This window comes from Miniopterus natalensis, chromosome 19, assembly GCF_054644295.1.
Source record: "Miniopterus natalensis isolate mMinNat1 chromosome 19, mMinNat1.hap1, whole genome shotgun sequence".
NCBI lineage: Eukaryota > Metazoa > Chordata > Mammalia > Chiroptera > Miniopteridae > Miniopterus > Miniopterus natalensis.
The window spans coordinates 13,114,462-13,133,608 of NC_142099.1; the positions used below are offsets into that span (position 1 = coordinate 13,114,462).

At 51.7% G+C, this 19,147-nt stretch overlaps 1 protein-coding gene and 1 pseudogene across 1 annotated transcript; one reads left to right on the forward strand and one right to left on the reverse strand.

The window, feature by feature from the left end:
- Nucleotides 1–8,634: 8,634 nt before the first annotated feature.
- Nucleotides 8,635–9,020, reverse strand: LOC107543724 (nucleoside diphosphate kinase B pseudogene; annotated as a pseudogene).
- A 1,683-nt stretch (nucleotides 9,021–10,703) lies between these two features.
- Nucleotides 10,704–17,338, forward strand: CHRNB2 (cholinergic receptor nicotinic beta 2 subunit). Its single transcript, XM_087828096.1, has 6 exons — nucleotides 10,704–10,767; nucleotides 11,843–11,988; nucleotides 12,168–12,212; nucleotides 12,644–12,753; nucleotides 13,564–14,536; nucleotides 17,168–17,338. Exons 1-6 carry the CDS (start codon nucleotides 10,704–10,706, stop codon nucleotides 17,336–17,338), a joined length of 1,509 nt encoding a protein of 502 aa, XP_087684222.1.
- Nucleotides 17,339–19,147: the final 1,809 nt, after the last annotated feature.

The window sequence follows — 19,147 nt, forward strand, 5'->3', positions numbered from 1 at the left end:
CCCCCCTCGCCAAGATGGCGCCGCCGCCACCTCCGGGACAGGGCCCCCCCCTCGCTCGCCGCTCCCCCCGAGCAGCCGGAAGCCGCGCGCCCCTCCTCCTCCTCTTCGGCAGCCCCGCCTCCGGCCACCCTCACGTGACCTCCCCGGTCTGGCCTCTTTCACGTGACTCTTCCTTCTTTCCCGCCCCCTTGTTCTCGACTGTCACCCTCCACATGTGACCGCAGCTTTGGGCTCGCGGATTTCAGCAGCTCAGTGCGTGTTTACGCACGGCGTGCGTGCATGCGTGCGTGCGACGGCCCTCGTCTGCTCTCCCCTCTCACGTGACCGAGCGCCGCGTGCTCCTAGGGGCCAGCCGCGCGGGACCCTGTTTCCTGCTCTGGGCCCCTTTCCCTGCCTCTCCTGGTCGCTGCCGGCGTGCTGGGCACCTGGTGGGCACAGAAGAAAGAGTGAGACCTGCGGTCGCCGCTGTGCCGCCTTAATCCTGCGCGAGGACCAGGGTCCGCGAGCCCCTACCCTCGCGGGGCCACGTGGGCATGCTCTGTCGCCACCCGGAATGAGGGGCGTGTAGTTGGGGGAGGAGATAGGGACCCAGTAACGAGAGCCTTGGATTCTCGTCCGGGCCCTGCAGCTGGTTCGTTGTGTGACCTTGGTTAACTACCTTCCCTCAGTTTCCGCAGCTGTACAGTGACTCTGGTGAGGGTAATGCCTGTGTTGCCCACTCCCAAAGACTCGATGCCTGGAGACCGGGGAGTGTGATCGACAGATTGCTGGTCATTCCTGTAGGAGCGGCAGTGGACAGCTGACCCTTCGCGCTTATCAGATCCAGGGGTCTGGGCGAGGTTGGGGGAGGGACAGCGTGGCTTCCTCTGCAGGGTCAAGGAAGGACTGCATCAGTAGTCTGAACCAGTAGCCTGAAAGCAGAATGGAAGGAGACAGGCCCGGCACACCACATTCTCCCTCCCAAGCCTAAATGACACCTTGTCGCAGTGGTCCTGGCAGTTGCCGGGAGTAGGAGGCAGTGCCGCCGGGCTCTCGCTAGGTGGCACTGTCACAAAGGACAAAGCTGGCTGAGGTTCCAAAGACCCGGAGCCTGTGTTCCTCTGCCAAAGGCAGGTGTGCTAGCCTGTGGTAGGGCCAGGTGAATTCTGGTGGCCAACTCAGCACTGGAGCCCCTGGCAAATTGCCACCTTCCTCTCTCCCATATGGATCAAAATGAGTTAGCCTTTGTTGGAAGTTGACTGAGCACCTTGATACTCGGTGCTGCGTTACTCGTTTAGTCAGTGGGGCTTGATGAGGGCCTTCTTTGGTTAAGTAAGGTTCTGGATAAAGATGATTGAGACATGTTCCTGGTGATCCTGACCAGGAACATGTCTCCTTTGGAGAGCCTGAACAGTTAGCTACATGGCACCTTTGTGTCTGTATGTGCAAGTTGGTAGCATAAAAGACCATGGTAAGAATTCTCATTTATTTAGCGCTTTCTAAGCCAGGGTATCTTGTAAATATTTCTTACCCCCTCCCCCCCACCACACTTCAAAGTAAGCATTTTCCATCCCTGTTTTACAAGTTGGGAAAAGGAATGACTGCACAAGGATATACAACTAGTAAGCAGAGTTTCTGGGCGTGTCTCCAAAGTCCATGCCCTTCTACCCCACTCTGCCTTCCTCTGATGCTTAAAAAACAAAATCCTCATCCAAGGACATGTTTATTGATTTTAGAGAAAGAGGAAGGGAGAGAGAGAAACATCGATGTGAGAGAAAAACATTGATAACATTGATTGGTTGCCTCCTGCACGGACCCTGACTGTGCAACCGAGTTTTGTGGCCTGAGTGGGAATCGAACCTGCACCTTTTTTGTGTACGGGATGGTCCAACCAACTGAGCCACCCAACTGGGGCCTCTGATGCCTTTTTTTTTTTTTTTTTAAATATATCTTTATTGATTTCAGAGAAAGGAAGGGAGAGGGAGAGAGATAGAAACATCAATGATGAGAGAGTCGTCACTGATTGTCTGCCTCCTGCATGCCCCCCACTGGGGATCGAGCCCTCAACCCGGGCATGTGCCCTGACCAGGAATCGAACCTCAGTCTCCTGAATCCTAGGTTAATGCTCAACCACTGAGCTACGCTGGCTAGGCTGATGCCTTTTTTTTTTTTTTTTTTTTAAGCCTCAGCCCTATCTGTGTCCCACACCTGGGCAAGTGGAAAATCTGGGTGCTTCTTTCTTTGGCACCAGTGGGAGATTGAAGCCAGGCAAGCCCCTGCCTGAATGCATGAACCCTTATCTGGGCCCTACCTCACCACCACCTGTTTTTGCCTATGAGCGTTTACCTATGAAAAGTACTTAAAACAGCCCCTGGCACATAGCATGTGCTGTGTAGGTGTTAGTCATCACTTCTGTTGTGATTGCTGCTGTTGTTGATGGCCTCGTCACTGGAGAAAAGGACTGGATATTACCTCCCCCTCCCACACACACACACATACTGTGGCTGTCACTTGTACCCTGTGCCATTCCCGGAAAGGGCCCGCAGTGATTTACCGTCCTAATCTCCACTTTGCCCTAAAGAGAAATCCCTTATGTTAGATATGGCTGGTTACTCATCCATCTTGTGGACAATAAATTCCTAAGCAAGGAATTCTTGGAAATAAGGACCTAACTTCAGGTCAACCCCTTAGGGAAACTTTTCCTAATTTACCCACATAGAGTTTATCACAGACACCGCTTTCAATATGGCCCTATGGCCCTACCCCATCAAAGCATTTGCCACACTGTACTGGAGTCTTTATATACTTGTTGTTCCACCAACCTGTGAGCTTCTATGGCACAAACTGTGCTGGCTCATTTCTGTGTCCTTCCTTTTTTTTTTCCGCTCTAGGTTGGCCTTCAGAAAGCACAGTTCTCTGTGTGTTTGACCTTTTCCTGAACCTCAGGCAGCCATGTTTTTCCAGGCTTATGTAGACTGTGACAAGTGAAAATGTGGCTGGTTCTCCCACACAGCCAGAGGATGTGGTAGTCATTTCTTGATAGGCTTTTATTTATAGTTTCTTAATCATCCAGGTATCTGCAGGACTTGAAGTCTGTGCATCACCCATATTTGTGTTCCTTAGACTTCATATCGCAGTGCCTAACTCATGGTGGGAAGCCAATTAACGAATAAATGAGCCCAAGATGTCTGAAAACCTCCCTCTGCCAAAGAGGTTAGTTTAAAGCTAATGGCGTTTCTTAGCGGAGGTAGTCAAGCTACAGTGTTTCTCTCTGATGCTTTCTCAAGACTCTAGCCCTTACCAACCTCCCCCCCCCCCCCCCCCCCCCCCCCGCCCAATGCAGCCACTGGAAGATACTGAATTCCCTATTTTATCAAGGACTTTAATTAGAATGAAACAAGGTGATGAGATAGACCCACAATGTTGCACAGACTCCAAGTCCCCCAGTGAGGAAACTTTGAAGTCATGGTCACTGGGATGAGATCTGTCTCTCTCAGCTGGACTGTGCAGTATCTCAGCTCCCTGGCTGAGAGCCCTCTGGCAGAAGCCCAGTGTGGAGTCATATCTGGTGTTCTGCTAAAATGTGAAGGGAAGGGACATTAGAAATGGAACACAAGTGGTAAATATATTCACTTAATGAATTCTTGGGTGTTAGGGAAACAGGAGTGAATAAAATAAAAATCACTGCCCTCACGGAGCTTACATTCTGCTGGGGGAAACAGACGCGATAAAGGTGGAGTCTGCCAAGCCAGCTGACTCCCTAGATGTAAGAGAAGATGAGAAGGTGTTTACTGAGCACCTACTACAAGTGAGGCCCTGGGGATGCAGCATTAAATGAGACATAGCCAGTTCTCACCTTTTCTGTGTGTTCAGCCTGGTAGAAAGTCACACACTTCTTGAATTGTTACACATCCAGTTACTTCGTTATAGTGGGTGCCTCAAAGAAGAAAAAGACTGGCAATCTGGGAAGGTGTCCTTGAACAAGTGACTTGCTAAATTCTGAAGGATCAGTGCCATTGCCTACGAGGGGAGGAAGGGCTGGATCCTGACACAGGCAGAAGGGACAGCATACACAATAGTTTTGAGGTAGGACCATGGCAAGTTGGAGGAATGGAAAAAGGCCTGTGTCTACAACAGGGGAGAGAGATACAGGTAAAGTAGGCAAGGGTTAAATCTTGGCAGACATTCAAAACCATGTTTTGGAACTAGGGCTTTATTTTAAGATCAAGGAAGATTAAAAGATCACTTGAATTTTGAGAAGCTCTGCAAGCCTGGGCAACTGATAGTAGTAGCATTAACAGAGACGTCTCGAAGGAGAGCTGGGTTTTGTGGGAAGGGTAGAGAGTTGGGTTATAAATATACTGAGTGTGTGGAGGGAGGGGGATGTGGGACATTCTCCTGGAGACATCCAGTGGAGTGTGTTTTCTGAGCTGAGGAGAGGCCCAGAGCCATAGGTGTTAATTAGAGAGTCGGTTACAGCTGCTCTTTGAATTAGATCATAAAGGAGGCAGCACAGCTGAGTGGAAGGAGCATGGACTGGGGAGTCAGACAGAACTGGGTTTGGATTTGAGTTCATCTGCTTTGCTAGCTATGTGACCTTGGGCGAGTTATTTAATTTCTGTGAAACTCAGTTTCCTTATCTGTAAAATGGGCATGATACTCTTTCTGCCTTGCAGGGGGATCATTGTGCCTGTTTAGATGAAATGAGATATGTAAAATGATTAACACTGATGGGCACAGAGTACATTGCTCAGCAAATGTTAAATTCTCCTATTACTATGATTACTGTTACTGCTACAAAGTCAAAAGGTGCTCACCATTCAGTAAACATTTATGGGGCTTTGCCATTTGTCAGACACTGGTCTAGGTATGAACACACAGCAGTAGACAGACAAGATCCCTGATCTCATGGTGCTTGTTTTCTAGTGCAAAGAATCAGAGACCAGACAAATGAATGACCAGAAGAATGACTGGTAAGTAGATTCAAGGAATTAGAGTAGGGTCATGTGGGAGAGAATGACTGGGGGTCACTTTAAGTCCAGTAGTCAGGGGAGGTCTCCCTAGGGAGGAGGTGTTTGAGCTGAGATTTGAAGAAGAGAAGGAGGCATAGCAGGATGGGGAAGAGCGTTCCAGCAAGGAGAGTGACAACTTCAGAGACCCTGAGTGAGAACCAAGATGCCATGGTCTAGAAGTAGGAAGCTAATGATATACTGGCTAAGATCATGGGCTTTGAACCCCAGCTCTGCCAGCTGTTGATGGTGTGACTTAGCCTGTGTGTACTTCAGTTTCCACATCTGTAACATGAAGATCATAATAGTACCTTCCTCATAAGGCTGGTGGGAGGAATAAGTGAGATACATGAAAAGTGCTCAGAATGGCGCACAAAGTAAGAGCTTGGTTTTTCAAAACTAGAGGGGATCGGCATACCTTGAGTCTAGTGAAAGGAGGGGGTGGGGGTAGGAAATGAGGCCAGTGAAAAGAGCAAGGGCTGGATTATAGAGATCACAGTAAGTCGTCTGGGTTTTATTCAAAGTACAGTGGGAAACCATTGAAAGATTTGAAGCTGTGAGCTACATGATCTGATTTAAAATTTTTAAAGATCATTCTGGCTGCTGTATGTAAAATGGATTGTAGAGGTTTTTTCTTTTTCAAAGGTCATGTGTTATCAGAATAAGCAGATGCTCTTATTTGGGGCAGAGCGAGCATCCCTTTGCCTTGCTCCCAGAAGTATAGCACTCTGCCACTGACTCAACAAATATGTCCTGAGCTCTTGTGCTCTGCCAGGAACTGTAGTGGGCACTGGGGATGCAGAGACAAATAAGATACAGTCCCGGGGGGTAGTGCTTGGCTTCATTCCTGGTGCCAAGGAGGGGCTCCTTACACGACAGCTGCTGCTCATAATTTTTGTTGTATTTCTTACTCCTGCCCTCAGGAGCACATGGTAACGAATGAACTGGGGCCAGATAATCAACTGTAATACAGTGTGGCAAACACAATCATAGGGATGAAAGGTAAGGGCCTTGAAGGGTGATACTATTCAAGATTAACTCCCAAGAAAGAAAGTGACAGTAGGAATTACTTAGATGGAAATGGAGGGACATTCTGAAGGAACTGGGCCTTAAAGTAGGAGTCTATGAATAAAGGCCCTAAGACGAAGGAGGAATGGATTAGGAGATACTGGTGACTGGTGCTTTAGCCTGAGGTCCCTGTGTGGTGCTGATAGTATTAATTCTTCTGGAGGTGGAATAAAATCATTATTTAATATTTACCAGTAAATAATTAAATGATAAAAAATTTTAAAACCTTTGACCCAGCAATTTCACTTGGAAATTATTAAAGATATGTGTAAAAGTGTACCTAGAATAGACTACTTTGCAACTGTTTAAAAAGTCATCAAAGAATATTTATTGGTATACAGAGATGTTTGAGAAATAGTTAATGAAAAAAGGAAGGCTATAAAACTATATTGCAGTGTATTCCTTTTTAAAAATAAAATGTACACAATTTAGTTATGTACCAGCCGAAATGCATATATTTGTACACCAAGAACATGAACAAGAATGTTCATAGAAATATTTTTAATAATCCAAAATAGGAAACAACTGCCCTGGCAGGGTAGCTCAGTTGGTTAGAGCTTTGTCCTGATATGCCAAGGTTTCAGGTTCAGTCCCCAGTCAGGGCGCATACAAGAATCAACCAATGAATGCATAAGTAAGTGGAACAACACATTGATGCTTCTCTCTCTCTCTCTCCCCCCTTCCCATCCTTTCTCTAAAAATCAATAAAAATTAAAAACCAAACCAAACCAAATACATGATGGTATATTCATACAATGGAATATTCTACAGCAACGAAGAGAAACAAACTGCAACTACATTCAACAATGTCAATGATTTTCATTAACATAATGTTATCATGATTCCATTTATATGAAATTCAGCAGGCAAAGTCAATCTGTGCTCTTAGAAGTCAGAATAGTGGTTACCTTTTTTTGTCATTTTTTTTAATTGTAGGAAAATGCACATAAGATTTACCATTTAAACCATTTTAAAGTGTACAATTCAGTGGCGTTCATTAGAGTCACAATGTTGTGTAACCATGACCTCTGTCTAGTTCTGGGATTTGAAGCAGTACTCACTGAGCAATCACTCCCCATTCCTCCCTGCCCCTGTGATGTTACTTTTGAAGAGGAAAGAATAATGACTGAAGGGGGGCATAATGGGAGGCTTCTGGATATTAGTAATGTTCTATTTTTAAAATCTGGGTGGGAATTATATGGCTGTGTTCATGTGAAAATTTATCTAGCTGTACACTTATAATTTATATACCTTTTGTATTATGTATGTTATATCTAAGTACACATAAATGTGTAGATAAATTGATTGTAATGCCTTTCAAAAGAAAATGTTCCTTACCGTGAGAGGCAAAGGGAGTGTCACACCCAACTTTGCCTGTCCCTATTTTGCCTTAGGACTGATACTTCTATAGCTATCCATCACTCTGCATGATTCCCGACCTGTCCTTTCTCTCTGGCTGCCTTTCTTCCTGGTGGATGTGGAAGGAGTGGGGAGGGGGAGACATGAGGGAGAGAGGATGTTCCAGCTCTCCTTGGCCACTAGGTGGTTGTGCTGAGAGGACTCACTCCCTGCCAGGCTGGAATTAATCTCCACATAAAAGCTGGGGAATCTGAGAAGAGAAGGCAGAGGCCAGGGTGAGCAGACTGCCTGGACTGGCCTAAAGGAGCATCAGGTAGCAACCAAGGGCTTCAAGAAAGCAAATGACCCTCTAGTCTATCAAACCAGAGACAGGCAAGCACTCCAGAAAGAGATTTTCATAAAGGAAGCCTTCAATCACCCAGCACCCACCAAGAGGAACGTACTAAGTGCTATCTATGTGTAAAGCTCCCGTCCCTCTCAGGAATTGGAAATGCCTTGAAGCCACCCTTGTCTTACTGGCCTTCTCACCTTTCAAATCTCAATTTTTATCTTCATCCCCTCCAGGCATGCAGGCACTATTAACCTCTCCCTTCTCTGTGCTTTCCCAGCATCTCTATCTCTACTAAGGGGCCACCATATTGTGTAATAAGTCTTTGCTGCCAAACTGTGATCTCCTTAATAGCTGGAACTAGGTATTTTTGATCACTGCATCCTCAACACCTATGCAGTAGACACCCAACAAATGTTGATCTGATTGTTGAAGGTGGGCTTTCTCCCGGCCTTTGACCCTTTCTCCCAAGTGGTGCGACTGCATACATTCCTTTCCTTTTCTGTAGGTTTTTGTTCTTCAGTCCTTTCCTTGGTTCCAACATGTCTCCCATTCTTCAGATGTCACTGCATGTTTATGCACACATTTGCCTTGGAGCTTGTGGTGCAGATTTCCGGCCCCCTTCCATGTGCAGTGCAGGGCCTGTAGCCATTTCACTTCTCTCCAATGCTTCTTTTTCTGGCACTTGTCCTGCTCTTCCTTCACAAGTCCAGAAACTGAGCTTTTATTTATCTTTTCAGTTTCCAAAGGCTTTATTTGTAAATATGCTTTAGAAAAGAAAGATTGATTCTATTGCTTCCAAGTCAAGGGAGCTGTGTCCAGGGACACATCCCAGGAGAGCCAAAGGGGCCTGATGATCTTATCCATAGACACAGTCAAAAGCACAAGACTTTAGTCAACCAATTCTTTGGGCTTAAACCATAGGCTGATTTCTCTCTCAGTGCTTTTTACTGAGTCATTGCTGTGAATGATGCTCCTGCCAACTTGAATGCAAAGGTCTTCATGAATGTGCCTGCTTAGAGTCTGCTGGGTTGGCCTCCCCAAGCATCGTTCCCCCTGTCTTCACCACATTCAGCGCCTCCTAGACCATGATCGCCACAGGCTCCGAGTTCATGTACGTTACCAGCCCTGCTTCAGGAGCTCCTCAGAGGCCCGAAGGAACTTCTGGCCAGGAGTCAGAACCCCATCTGCTCCAAGCGCTTGGTGATGCCACCCACCAGACCACGCCACACGCTGTCAGGCCTAATGGTAATGAAGGCGTGCTCCGTGTTGGCCATGGTCCGAGAAGCCGGCTGGCACAGCAGCTGCGCTGTGGAGCCAGAGCCCAGCAACTGAGCTTTTAGAGAGGAATGTTGCTACACAGGTGAAAAGGTGTCAGTCCCCTACTGGCCCATTTCTTATTTGTTGAGCCCTCACAATATGCCAGGCACTGTGCTGGTTCACGATCTAGCAGGAGAGGCAGTCACAGCCTTAGACTGATTCATTTATTCATTGGACATCCTCTGGAAACATATAGCAAGTCACCCAATCTAGTCCTTAGTCAGGCATGGCTTCCTTGAGGAACTGACATTTCTGCCAGATGGTCAAAGTTAAGTAGATGGTGGTTGAGGGGAAAAGGGAACAAGAGCCAAGGAAACTATATGCTTGAAGGGCCCTGAAGTGTGGAGGGTGGAAGGGACAGAATGTTCAAGGGTCTTAAAGACATTGCCAATATTTGAAGTACGAAGCTGGGGGCAGGGGTCCAGATGAGGTTGAAGATGTAGGCAGAGATGGAATAAGACAGAGCCTTGATATATGACAAGGTTGCTTTAGTCAGGAGTCTTTTGGTTGAAAGTGACAAAAATCCACCTAAGAAAAAAAGGATTTTATTGTCTCAGAAGCTAAAAGTTCAGGGCTTTCAAGATCAAAGATGTCATTGAATTTTGACACCTCTCTGTCTCATCTTTGCTTTCCTTTGTGTCAGCCTCATTCTTGGGCTGGCCTCTGTGAAAGGGTCTTCTGATCCCCCTCGTCACACAGAATCCAAAGACCGGAGTGGAGGGGAATGGGGGTGAGAAAGGCTAATTGACAAGAGCCACTATCTTCCTTCCACTCTTCAAGACCTTCAAGGTTACCTTCCTTTCAGGCTATGTCCAGAAGTCCTCACCGTAGACCTCTTGGGAGGGGACAGAAAGCTCGGCCTTTTAGGGATTTTATGGCGGGAGGTAGAGAAAGGGACAGGCGAGGGACCCTGTTTCCAGACTCCAAAGCTGTTTGTTTTCTTAAAATTAGCAAACCTGCAGCCCCGTCTCTTTCCCTTAGGGCCTTTTCCCCGCTGCACCCTCAGCCTTCCCCGGAGGCAGGGCCATCGGGGGTTGGGAGGGGGAGAAAGGAGGCGGGATTCCAGAGGCGCCTCCCGCCTCCGCCGCCGCACCCCCGCGCGCGGTCCCTGGGCACTAAGCGGGTCCCGACCTACTTGCCGACTCGCGCTGTCCCCGCCCTTCTCAAACGACCTCCACGTCCTGCCCCAGCTCCGGGGCTTCACAGCCCCCCCCCCCCCCCCAGTCCTGTGAGCCGCCCTTCTTTCGCTGGACACACGCGCTAACTCACCAGGAGCAGCGAAAGAACAGCCCCTCCGGGAGACCCCCTTTTTCTGGGTCCCGGCGCTTCCGCCTCCGGGCGGAGACTCCTCCCCCGCACTGTCCCGCTCGCCTTCCCGGGAAGAGACGCGGGAGAAGCCTCCGCCGCTCACACCGGGGTAGGAGAGAAGCCGGCGCTTCTCACAGCCCGCTCCTCACGCCCCAGAATCACCGCGGCAGACCGCCGAAGGCCACGAGCACCGCCGGGGCCCAGCTGCCAGCGGGTGCGGGAGGCGCGAGCGCGGGCTCGGCTTCAGCACCGCGGACAGCGCTCCGCCCGCGGCCCTCCAGCCGGCGGCGCGCTCCGCGGGTGCGGGTCGGGCGCAGAGCTATGCCCGCAGCATGGCCTGGCGCTCGGGGCCCGCGGCGCTGCTCCTCGCCTTCGGCTTCCTCCGGCTGTGCTCAGGTAATCACAGGTCGCTGTGCCGTCTCACCCCGGCGAGGCTCAAAGGTGGAGGGAAGGGATTCCTAGAGGTGGGGGGTCTGCTGGGGGTTAGGGGAGAGACCTTGGGGCCTGCAGGGAGCCCCTGGGAGACGGAACTGGGAGGACATACCCTAAGGAGTAAGCAATGCACGGAAGAGATAGCAACCTGGGCAGTGGTGGTGGGGAGGGTGCGGACACACAGAGGAAGGAGGGAGGGCAATCTCCCCAGGCTTTTTAGGGCAGCAGGAGAGCAGTCTCTGCAGCTGAGATGCCATTTGACTTCTTGGGAAACATTATATCAAGAAATGTACCTGGTTCAGCACCCTCCTTTGGCTCTCCATCATTTCCTGTCCACCACATTGGGCTCCTGATTCTGGTCACTCCCCAGGGGCAAGGCAGGAGGGGGAAAGAGGTGACTTTTCAACTGTCTCATAAGGTGCGACAGAAGACTTGAAAGGGAATGAGTGCTGGGGGCCAGGGAGGAGCACTCTGAGGGGGTGGGGTGTGTTTGTGCAGAGTTATGGAAGGTGATAGAATGTATGAAGGGCAGGAGCAAAGGGAATGTACAACCTAATGAGACTTCCACATGTGGAGGCACGTAATGGGACTTGCATGCACAGATGAGCACTGACCGAGGGGAAAGCGTGTGTGGTGGGACATGAATAACTGTTCCCTTTTGACCACCCTCCAAAACCTTCCCTGAATTGTAGATATCTTCTAGGAGAAGCCATGGAAACATGGATTTCTCTTGAAACCACCCTCTGAGACCTTGCAGGAAGAGCAGGTCTCCACTAATCCTTGCAGAATGGCTTCTTAGTCTGGAAGAATCTGTGTAGGGCTGTTGGGGCCACTTGGTCAGTGATCTCAGGGAGGAGTTTCTCTATGAGGGGCCTTCATGGGGTAACCTAAGCATTCTGATTATCCTTAGGGATGGATCGTTGGGAAGCTACAGCCTCCTGTTTGGGCCTGGGCTGCCCCATTTGCCTAGGGAGAGTGGGATCCTGGGTGGACCTTTCTTGCCTACTTACTTACCTCCTGCCCCTCAACCCCTGCCCAGGAGTCTGGGGCACAGACACAGAGGAGCGGCTGGTGGAGCATCTCCTGGATCCTTCCCGCTACAACAAGCTTATCCGCCCAGCCACCAATGGCTCTGAGCTGGTGACGGTACAGCTCATGGTATCACTGGCCCAGCTCATCAGTGTGGTGAGTGGGGGTCCCAAACTCTCCGCCCAGCTGCTGAAGTCAACACAGCCAGAATGTGTTCATGTTTGTGCTTACTCCTCTGGAGTTCCTAAGATTTAGGAGGTGTGGGAGGAACCATGGGTGGTTGTGGTGGGCCCACAAGATGGAGGGTCTTCTCAGCAGCTTCTCCTTTCCTGCAGCATGAGCGGGAGCAGATCATGACCACTAATGTCTGGCTGACCCAGGTTAGTGGTCTTCCCACCCATACCCCTGGTCTTCTCTTTCCTCCTTTCCTCTTTTCTTGTCTTTTCCCTGAGTGCTTTCTCCTCTTTTAATCCCCTGAAGAGAGGCAGAAAGGTATAGACTTTGGAGTCCTAAATAACTGGATTTGAATCTTGGTTCTTCCATGCACCAGCTCTGTGATTTGAACATGTTAAACTCTGCAAGATTTATTTTCTCATTTGTAAAATGTAGATTCTTATATCTTGGCTTAGCTGTGAAAATTAAATGAGAAAGCATTTTATGAGTCACATTTGCTGGGCAGAGAAGTCACTGTGGGAAGGTGATGGCTTGAAAACCTTCCTCAAGCCAGATGGGCCCCCTCCTGTCCCTGTCTTTGACCTTGAGCCCCTCTCAGGGCAGAGGTTGGTGCTGCTTCCCTCTCTCCCTTTCCCAGGAATGGGAAGATTATCGCCTCAGTTGGAAGCCTGAGGAGTTCGACAACATGAAGAAAGTTCGACTCCCTTCCAAACACATCTGGCTCCCAGATGTGGTCCTATACAACAAGTAGGTGACTTGGGAGCAATGGTAAGGCTGGGGGAGACCATGGGAGTGCTTAGAGAAGGAAGGGGTCTTGGGGAAAGTAAATCAGCTCATGCTGGGTGTAGAGAAGAGATTTTTCTTTGGCATAGATGCATTTATTACCCAGATAGACAGACCCAGACCAGTGAGGTATAATATGGACAGCCAAGGTGACTTGGCCCATGGTCAGGCCCCTCTCAGCCAATGAGGAGTCCCAGTGTTTGGAGCTGCAGTGGGATGCAAACAAGGATTGCCAGCCCCCAGGGCCTAAACTGATTCAAGAATAGGCTTTCCTGGAGGCTTGGACAGGATTAGAGAACTTGGAGGTCTCAGTTTCTCCTCCAGGTTCCATCCCCTCTCCTGAAATAACCCCTCTTACCTCCAAGATCCAAAACCACTAGTGGGACCATCTCCTGCTCCCACCTGCCTCTGTCCCCCTCCATTACTTGTGGTGCCTCACTCTGGCCTCCCTGGCTCCCCCAGTTTCTCCACCCTCACGTGAAACAAACAACTTACACAATACGTAACAAGTAGCAGACGTGTCCCTGTCCCTCTTCATCCAGTTCTTCATCTCTGAGGGGCCTCCAGGGAACACCTCTTCTCCCCACAAACCACCCAGATACCGGTCTCGCTCAGTTCCTGCTCCACCGCCCTGTTCTCTGGATGGGTACCCTCGGGCCTGGGTTTCCCCTCCAACATCTCCCTTTGGCTCCCCCTGCCTGGCGAGCAGGGCTGGGTTGATGGGTGGGGTGGGGGCGCCTGAGGCCAGGGCCGACTCCTCTCATCCCTTGGCAGTGCTGATGGCATGTACGAGGTGTCCTTCTATTCCAACGCCGTGGTCTCCTATGACGGCAGCATCTTCTGGCTGCCCCCCGCCATCTACAAGAGCGCCTGCAAGATCGAAGTAAAGCACTTCCCCTTTGACCAGCAGAACTGTACCATGAAGTTCCGCTCCTGGACCTACGACCGCACCGAGATCGACCTGGTGCTGAAGAGCGACGTGGCCAGCCTGGACGACTTCACGCCCAGCGGCGAGTGGGACATCGTGGCGCTGCCGGGCCGGCGCAACGAGAACCCCGACGACTCCACGTACGTGGACATCACCTACGACTTCATCATCAAGCGCAAGCCGCTCTTCTACACCATCAACCTCATCATTCCCTGCGTGCTCATCACCTCGCTGGCCATCCTGGTCTTCTACCTGCCGTCCGACTGCGGCGAGAAGATGACGCTGTGCATCTCCGTGCTGCTGGCGCTCACCGTCTTCCTGCTGCTCATCTCCAAGATCGTGCCGCCCACGTCCCTCGACGTGCCGCTGGTGGGCAAGTACCTCATGTTCACCATGGTGCTCGTCACCTTCTCCATCGTCACCAGCGTGTGCGTGCTCAACGTGCACCACCGCTCGCCCACCACGCACACCATGGCGCCCTGGGTCAAGGCCGTGTTCCTGGAGAAGCTGCCCGCGCTGCTCTTCATGCAGCCGCCGCGCCACCGCTGCGCCCGCCAGCGCCTGCGCCAGAGGCGGCGCCAGCGCGAGCGCGAGGCCGCGGGCGCCCCCTTCTTCCCGGAGGCCCGGGGCGCCGACTCCTGCACCTGCTTCGTCAACCGCGCGTCCGTCCGGGGCTCGGCGGGGCCCTTCGCGGAGGAGCGCGCGCCCGCAGCCGGCCCGCGGCGCTTGCGGGGGCCGTGCGGCTGCGGCCTCCGGGAGGCGGTGGACGGCGTGCGCTTCATCGCGGACCGCATGCGCAGCGAGGACGACGACCAGAGCGTGAGTGCGCGCGGGGCCTGGGGCGCGGGGCTGCGGCACCCGCAAGGCAGCCGCAGGGTAGAGACGCGCAAATCTGACTGGCCGGATGCGGGAAATGTGTCCGCTGGCGGCTGCGGGCCTGCGCGGTTGGCTTCAGGGAGGAGGCGCCTAAGCTGGAGCCCTACAGGGTGACCCTGTGGCTCCCTGAGGGCTAGCGTCCAGGGCCAAAATGCCCCATCTGGGGCATCATTAGTGTCAGGAGGGCGGCCAGGAAGGGGAGGTGGCCCTTCTGGGTTTGCATTTGGCCTGTGGCCGTGTCCCCGAGTTCCTGCCCACCGCTTGCATTCCCAAGTCCAAGTTGTTAATATTCAGCTCTTAGCACAAACGGAGACTGAGTCCTTTGTGTGCCCCACGGGGTGGGGGGTGGGGTGGGTAAAATTGAAGGCCGTAGGAGGAGTGGGGTGGGGTGTGGGGGGGTGTTAAGAGGTTCCAAGAGCCTGCTGGTGGAGAAGAGGACAGTCCCAAATCAATATACCGTTTCTGCTCTTCTGGGTCCAGGGGAATGGCCTCGTGAAATATTTATGGAGGTGGGGGCAAGTGGAGGCTAGGGCTTCCCAGACCCGCCCCCAGCTTTCAGCACAGCTGGCTTTTTCTAGGGCAGCTCCCCAGAAAGGGGACTCCCATGGTTTCTGAATCTGAGACCCAAGTATGAAGAGTTGACATGCCCCCCTTTGGGTTGTGGCTGGCCCTGCCCGGGGCTCAGTCTTTGGGTACCTGGCTAGTTCCAGGCAGCTGCTCAGCTGTTGCCATGGTGACTAGCGAGGTTTCTACTGGGTCGCTGCCATTCCAGTTTGAGGGTGAAGAAGCACCAGCTCCTGCACTGCTGTTTGGGGGGAGGAAAAGGGGGGCATCAGAGCCTGGCGTTTGAGCAGGTCTTGGTGGAGGAAGAGGTGTTGCCCAGGCTGGAGGCGATGGGGTGGAAGCCCCAGAGCCAGCAGAGGCCAAGTGGGGGATGCATGGGTAACAGCCAGGCGCAGGGACTGGGCCAGCTGCCCCCCTGCTGCAGTCTACTCATGTCATGTGCAGTTACTGAGCTGGGTGCTGAGGATGCAGTGACCTACTTGGATGCTTCACAGGCATCTCAAACTTACCATGTCCTAAATGGAGTGCTTGATCTACATTCCCACCCACTCCTCTTCTGATCTTTTAGTAAATGGCATCACCTTCCACCTGATGGTTCAGACTAAAAACCTGGAGTGATTCTCGACATCTCACTCTCTTACCTCCCCCACCATCCAAAGCATCAGAAGTCCTGACCTATGAGCACAATCTGCAACCTAATCCTTGGCTTCACCCTTTCTGCACCATCTGCATGCTACCCCCCCAGGCTGCGGGCCTCTGTCAGCTCTTGCCTGAATCAGGGCAGAGACTCCTAATGGTCTCCCTGAGTCAGCTCCTGTGCTCCTCCATCCAAACAGACAGTGTCTCCCCCTCACCTTGTGCCTTCTCCCCCTCACTCAGCTCACTGGCTTATCTGCTTGACTGTTTTAAGCAAGCTAAGCTCTTTCCTGCCTCAGGACTTTTGCACATATTGATCTCTCTGCCTGGAATGTCCTTTTTTCCTTTTAGAAATTATTATTATTATTAATTTTTGATATGCTGTTTGAGAGTAAGTTGTAGACATTGTGACTCTTTATCTCAAATGCTTCAGTGTCCCTCTCCTAAGAACAGGGACATTGCCGTGCATGACCCAGGTTCAGTGATCAAATTCAGGAAATTTTAGCATCAGTACAATATCTAAAGTTCATATTAAAAATTTTTTAATTTTCTCAGCGATGTTCTGTGTAGCATCATTCCCACCGCAATCCCTGATCTTGAATTGCATTTTATCTTCCTGCCTCTTTAGTTGTTTGCAATCTGGACCAGTTCCTCAGCTTTGTCTTTCATGGTATAAACATTTTTGAAGGGTGCAGGCTGGTTGAAGGTCCCTCAGTGTGGCTCTGCCTGATTGTTTCTTCAGTTTATTCCTGCCACGGCTGGCTCCTTCTCATTTATCAGCTCTTACCGTAAATGTCACCTCCTGAAAGAGGCTTTCCCAGACCACATCCTAAATTACATCATCCCCTCCATTTCTTTGTCAGTCCTTTGTTTCCTTGTAAGCACCCACCAGTGTCTAATTATTTTTTTTAAAAGATTTTTTATTGATTTTTTAGAGAGAGAGAGAAACATCCGTGTGAGAGTGTGGGCCGACCGCCTCCTGCACACCCCCTACCAGGGGTCGAGCCCGTAACCCCGGTGTGTGCCCTGACTGTAATCGAACCAGCAACCTTGCCGCGCATGGGATGATGCCTGACCAACTGAGCCACACCGTTTTTCGTGGTGGTTTTTTTTTTTTTTTAAATCCTCAGCTGAGAGGAAGGGAAAGAGGGAGAGAAACATCAACCTGAAAGAGAAACATGGATAGGTTGCCTCTCTAACGCCCTGGCTGGGGAAAGGTCACTTGGAAAGGTCACTCTAGGATCATGGAGGGAGAGTAGTGATGTGTGTGTGTGTGTGTGTGTGTAAGTGTAAGGTGAGATCTGCTTATACCCATTCCACTCCTATCCTGCATCATGTGACTAATATACTTGGGCACCGTTTGTCTCTGTCCAGGTGAGTGAAGACTGGAAGTATGTCGCCATGGTGATCGACCGCCTGTTCCTTTGGATCTTTGTCTTTGTCTGTGTCTTTGGCACCATCGGGATGTTCCTACAGCCTCTCTTCCAGAACTACACCACCGCCACCTTCCTCCACGCAGACCACCCGGCTCCCAGCTCCAAGTGAGGCCCCCCCGCAGCTCCATGCTCCTTCACCCCTTTGCCCTCTGCTGTACAATCGTTTTGGGTGGAGGAGGGTGAGCTACCAGGAGGAGGGGCGCTGCCCACAGAGACCCATCCTTTGCCATCACCTGGGCCCCTCCCCCCATGTCTCGGCCCACGCCCAGCCGGCTCCACCAGCCACTCTCCTTCTCTTGCTCCAACGCAGGCAATAGTGTTGCTGCCCAGGATGAAGGCCGAGAAACAGAGGACAGAGAGGTCAGAGACCAGCCTGAGGAGGACAGGATCTCCCACTGCCTTCAAGTCACGGGAAGGGGCATGGAGGAGGAGGGGGGAGGGACAGGGGCTCAACTCTGCTGGGCTGGCCAGACACAATGGCAGCTCCGAAGGCAGGAGCAAGGGGAGAGGCCTGGGTGTGACCTGACATTTACCGCTGCCCCAGTGAATGGCAGCCTGGCTGGGTGGCCTCACAATGGGCACAGGTTCCTGCCCAGAGGGTTAGTCTGGTGCTCTGGTCGGACTCCTGGGGAAGTGTCCAGCCCAGTCCCACAGCCCCTTGCTCCTAAGGGGTCCAGAGCCCAGCCCCAGTTCCCCTTCTCCCGGTGAAGAATTCTGTGCACCCCCTGGACTTTCCTCTCCTTCCTTTCTCGCTGGGCCAGGGTGTAGTGGGCGGGCTGGGTACTGGGGAGCCTCTGAGTTTTGAGTCTTTGCGTGACCTGCTTGGAGCCTGAGTTCTGAGTACACAAACTCTGTGAAAAGGGCAAGTCTACAGGCTGTTTTTTACCCCCAGTTGAACTGACTGGTCATCTGAAGTAAGTGTAGGATCGTAGGATGCTAGCTGAAAGCAGACCCAGCCTTTTTGCCCGCTGCAGAGCCAGCTGCACGGAGAGAGCGGGCGGGGAAGGCAGCCAGCAGGGAGTGAGTGGCCACTTGGGCACAGCTCCTGCCCACCTTCTCTTCAGGGCTCCGTCCCTCCTGCTCCCGCCCCTCCTTTTCCCCCCTCCCACCCAAGGCTGCAATGGGGCAGGGCTGCTCCCCTGAAAGCATCCCATCCTATGAGTCCCTGGAGGCTGGATTTTGACGCTGCTCCCAGGGGACAGCTGGAGGCCACCTGGTCTGTTAGCCCAGGAAACAGACCTCTTATGGGATCTTCTATGCCTGTCCCTGCCACATGACTGGCTCTGATTTATCGCCCTAGCCTGTGCTCAGTGCTGGGCCAGCAGGTGGCCAGTCACAGAGGGGTCAGTCTGCCAAGTGCACTGAGGGGCCTGCCCCACACAGACCATGCTGTTCTCGAGCCCAGCTGGACTCCCGCTTCTCCAGGCACAGCGCAGGGTGGGGTGGGGTGCCAGTGGGTGAGAGGAGACAGATGGCATATGCACAGCACTGGACAGAGATCACATTCTGGATTCTAGTCCCAGCTCTGCCACTTACTCAACCATCTTGAGCAAGTCTCTGCCTCGCTAGGACTCTGCTTCCTCATCTATGAAATGGGGACAGGGATGCCCTCTATGGGGTTGCTGTGAGGATGAAGTGATGTTTGTGAGAAAGCCGAGTGCTCTCGCTGGCACAGAGTAGATCTATTAATGTGGAGTCTGAGAGGCAGTCAGAGCCGGTGGGAATGGGGTCACCTGTCATGTCAGTCTCCCCCCAGACCCTCACCCTATATCATTCTTGAACAAACCAAGTCCCCCAGAACAGGGCCTGGATCTGGGGGAACTGAGAGCTGGAGGGAAAGCTCTGTGAGTCTAGTGGGTGGGTATCTCTCTCTGGAGCATCTTCATTCCATTCCTGGGTTGAAACTGGCCTTGGCCCT

What these genes read in the sequence shown, in the direction of transcription:
- CHRNB2 (XM_087828096.1), top strand. Translation starts at nt 10,704, where the DNA reads ATGGCCTGGCGCTCGGGGCCCGCGGCGCTGCTCCTCGCCTTCGGCTTC. An exon ending in CTAATGTCTGGCTGACCCAG is followed by an intron (nt 12,213 to 12,643) that starts GTTAGTGGTCTT and finishes TCCCTTTCCCAG; the next exon opens with GAATGGGAAGATTATCGCCT. An exon ending in GATGTGGTCCTATACAACAA is followed by an intron (nt 12,754 to 13,563) that starts GTAGGTGACTTG and finishes ATCCCTTGGCAG; the next exon opens with TGCTGATGGCATGTACGAGG.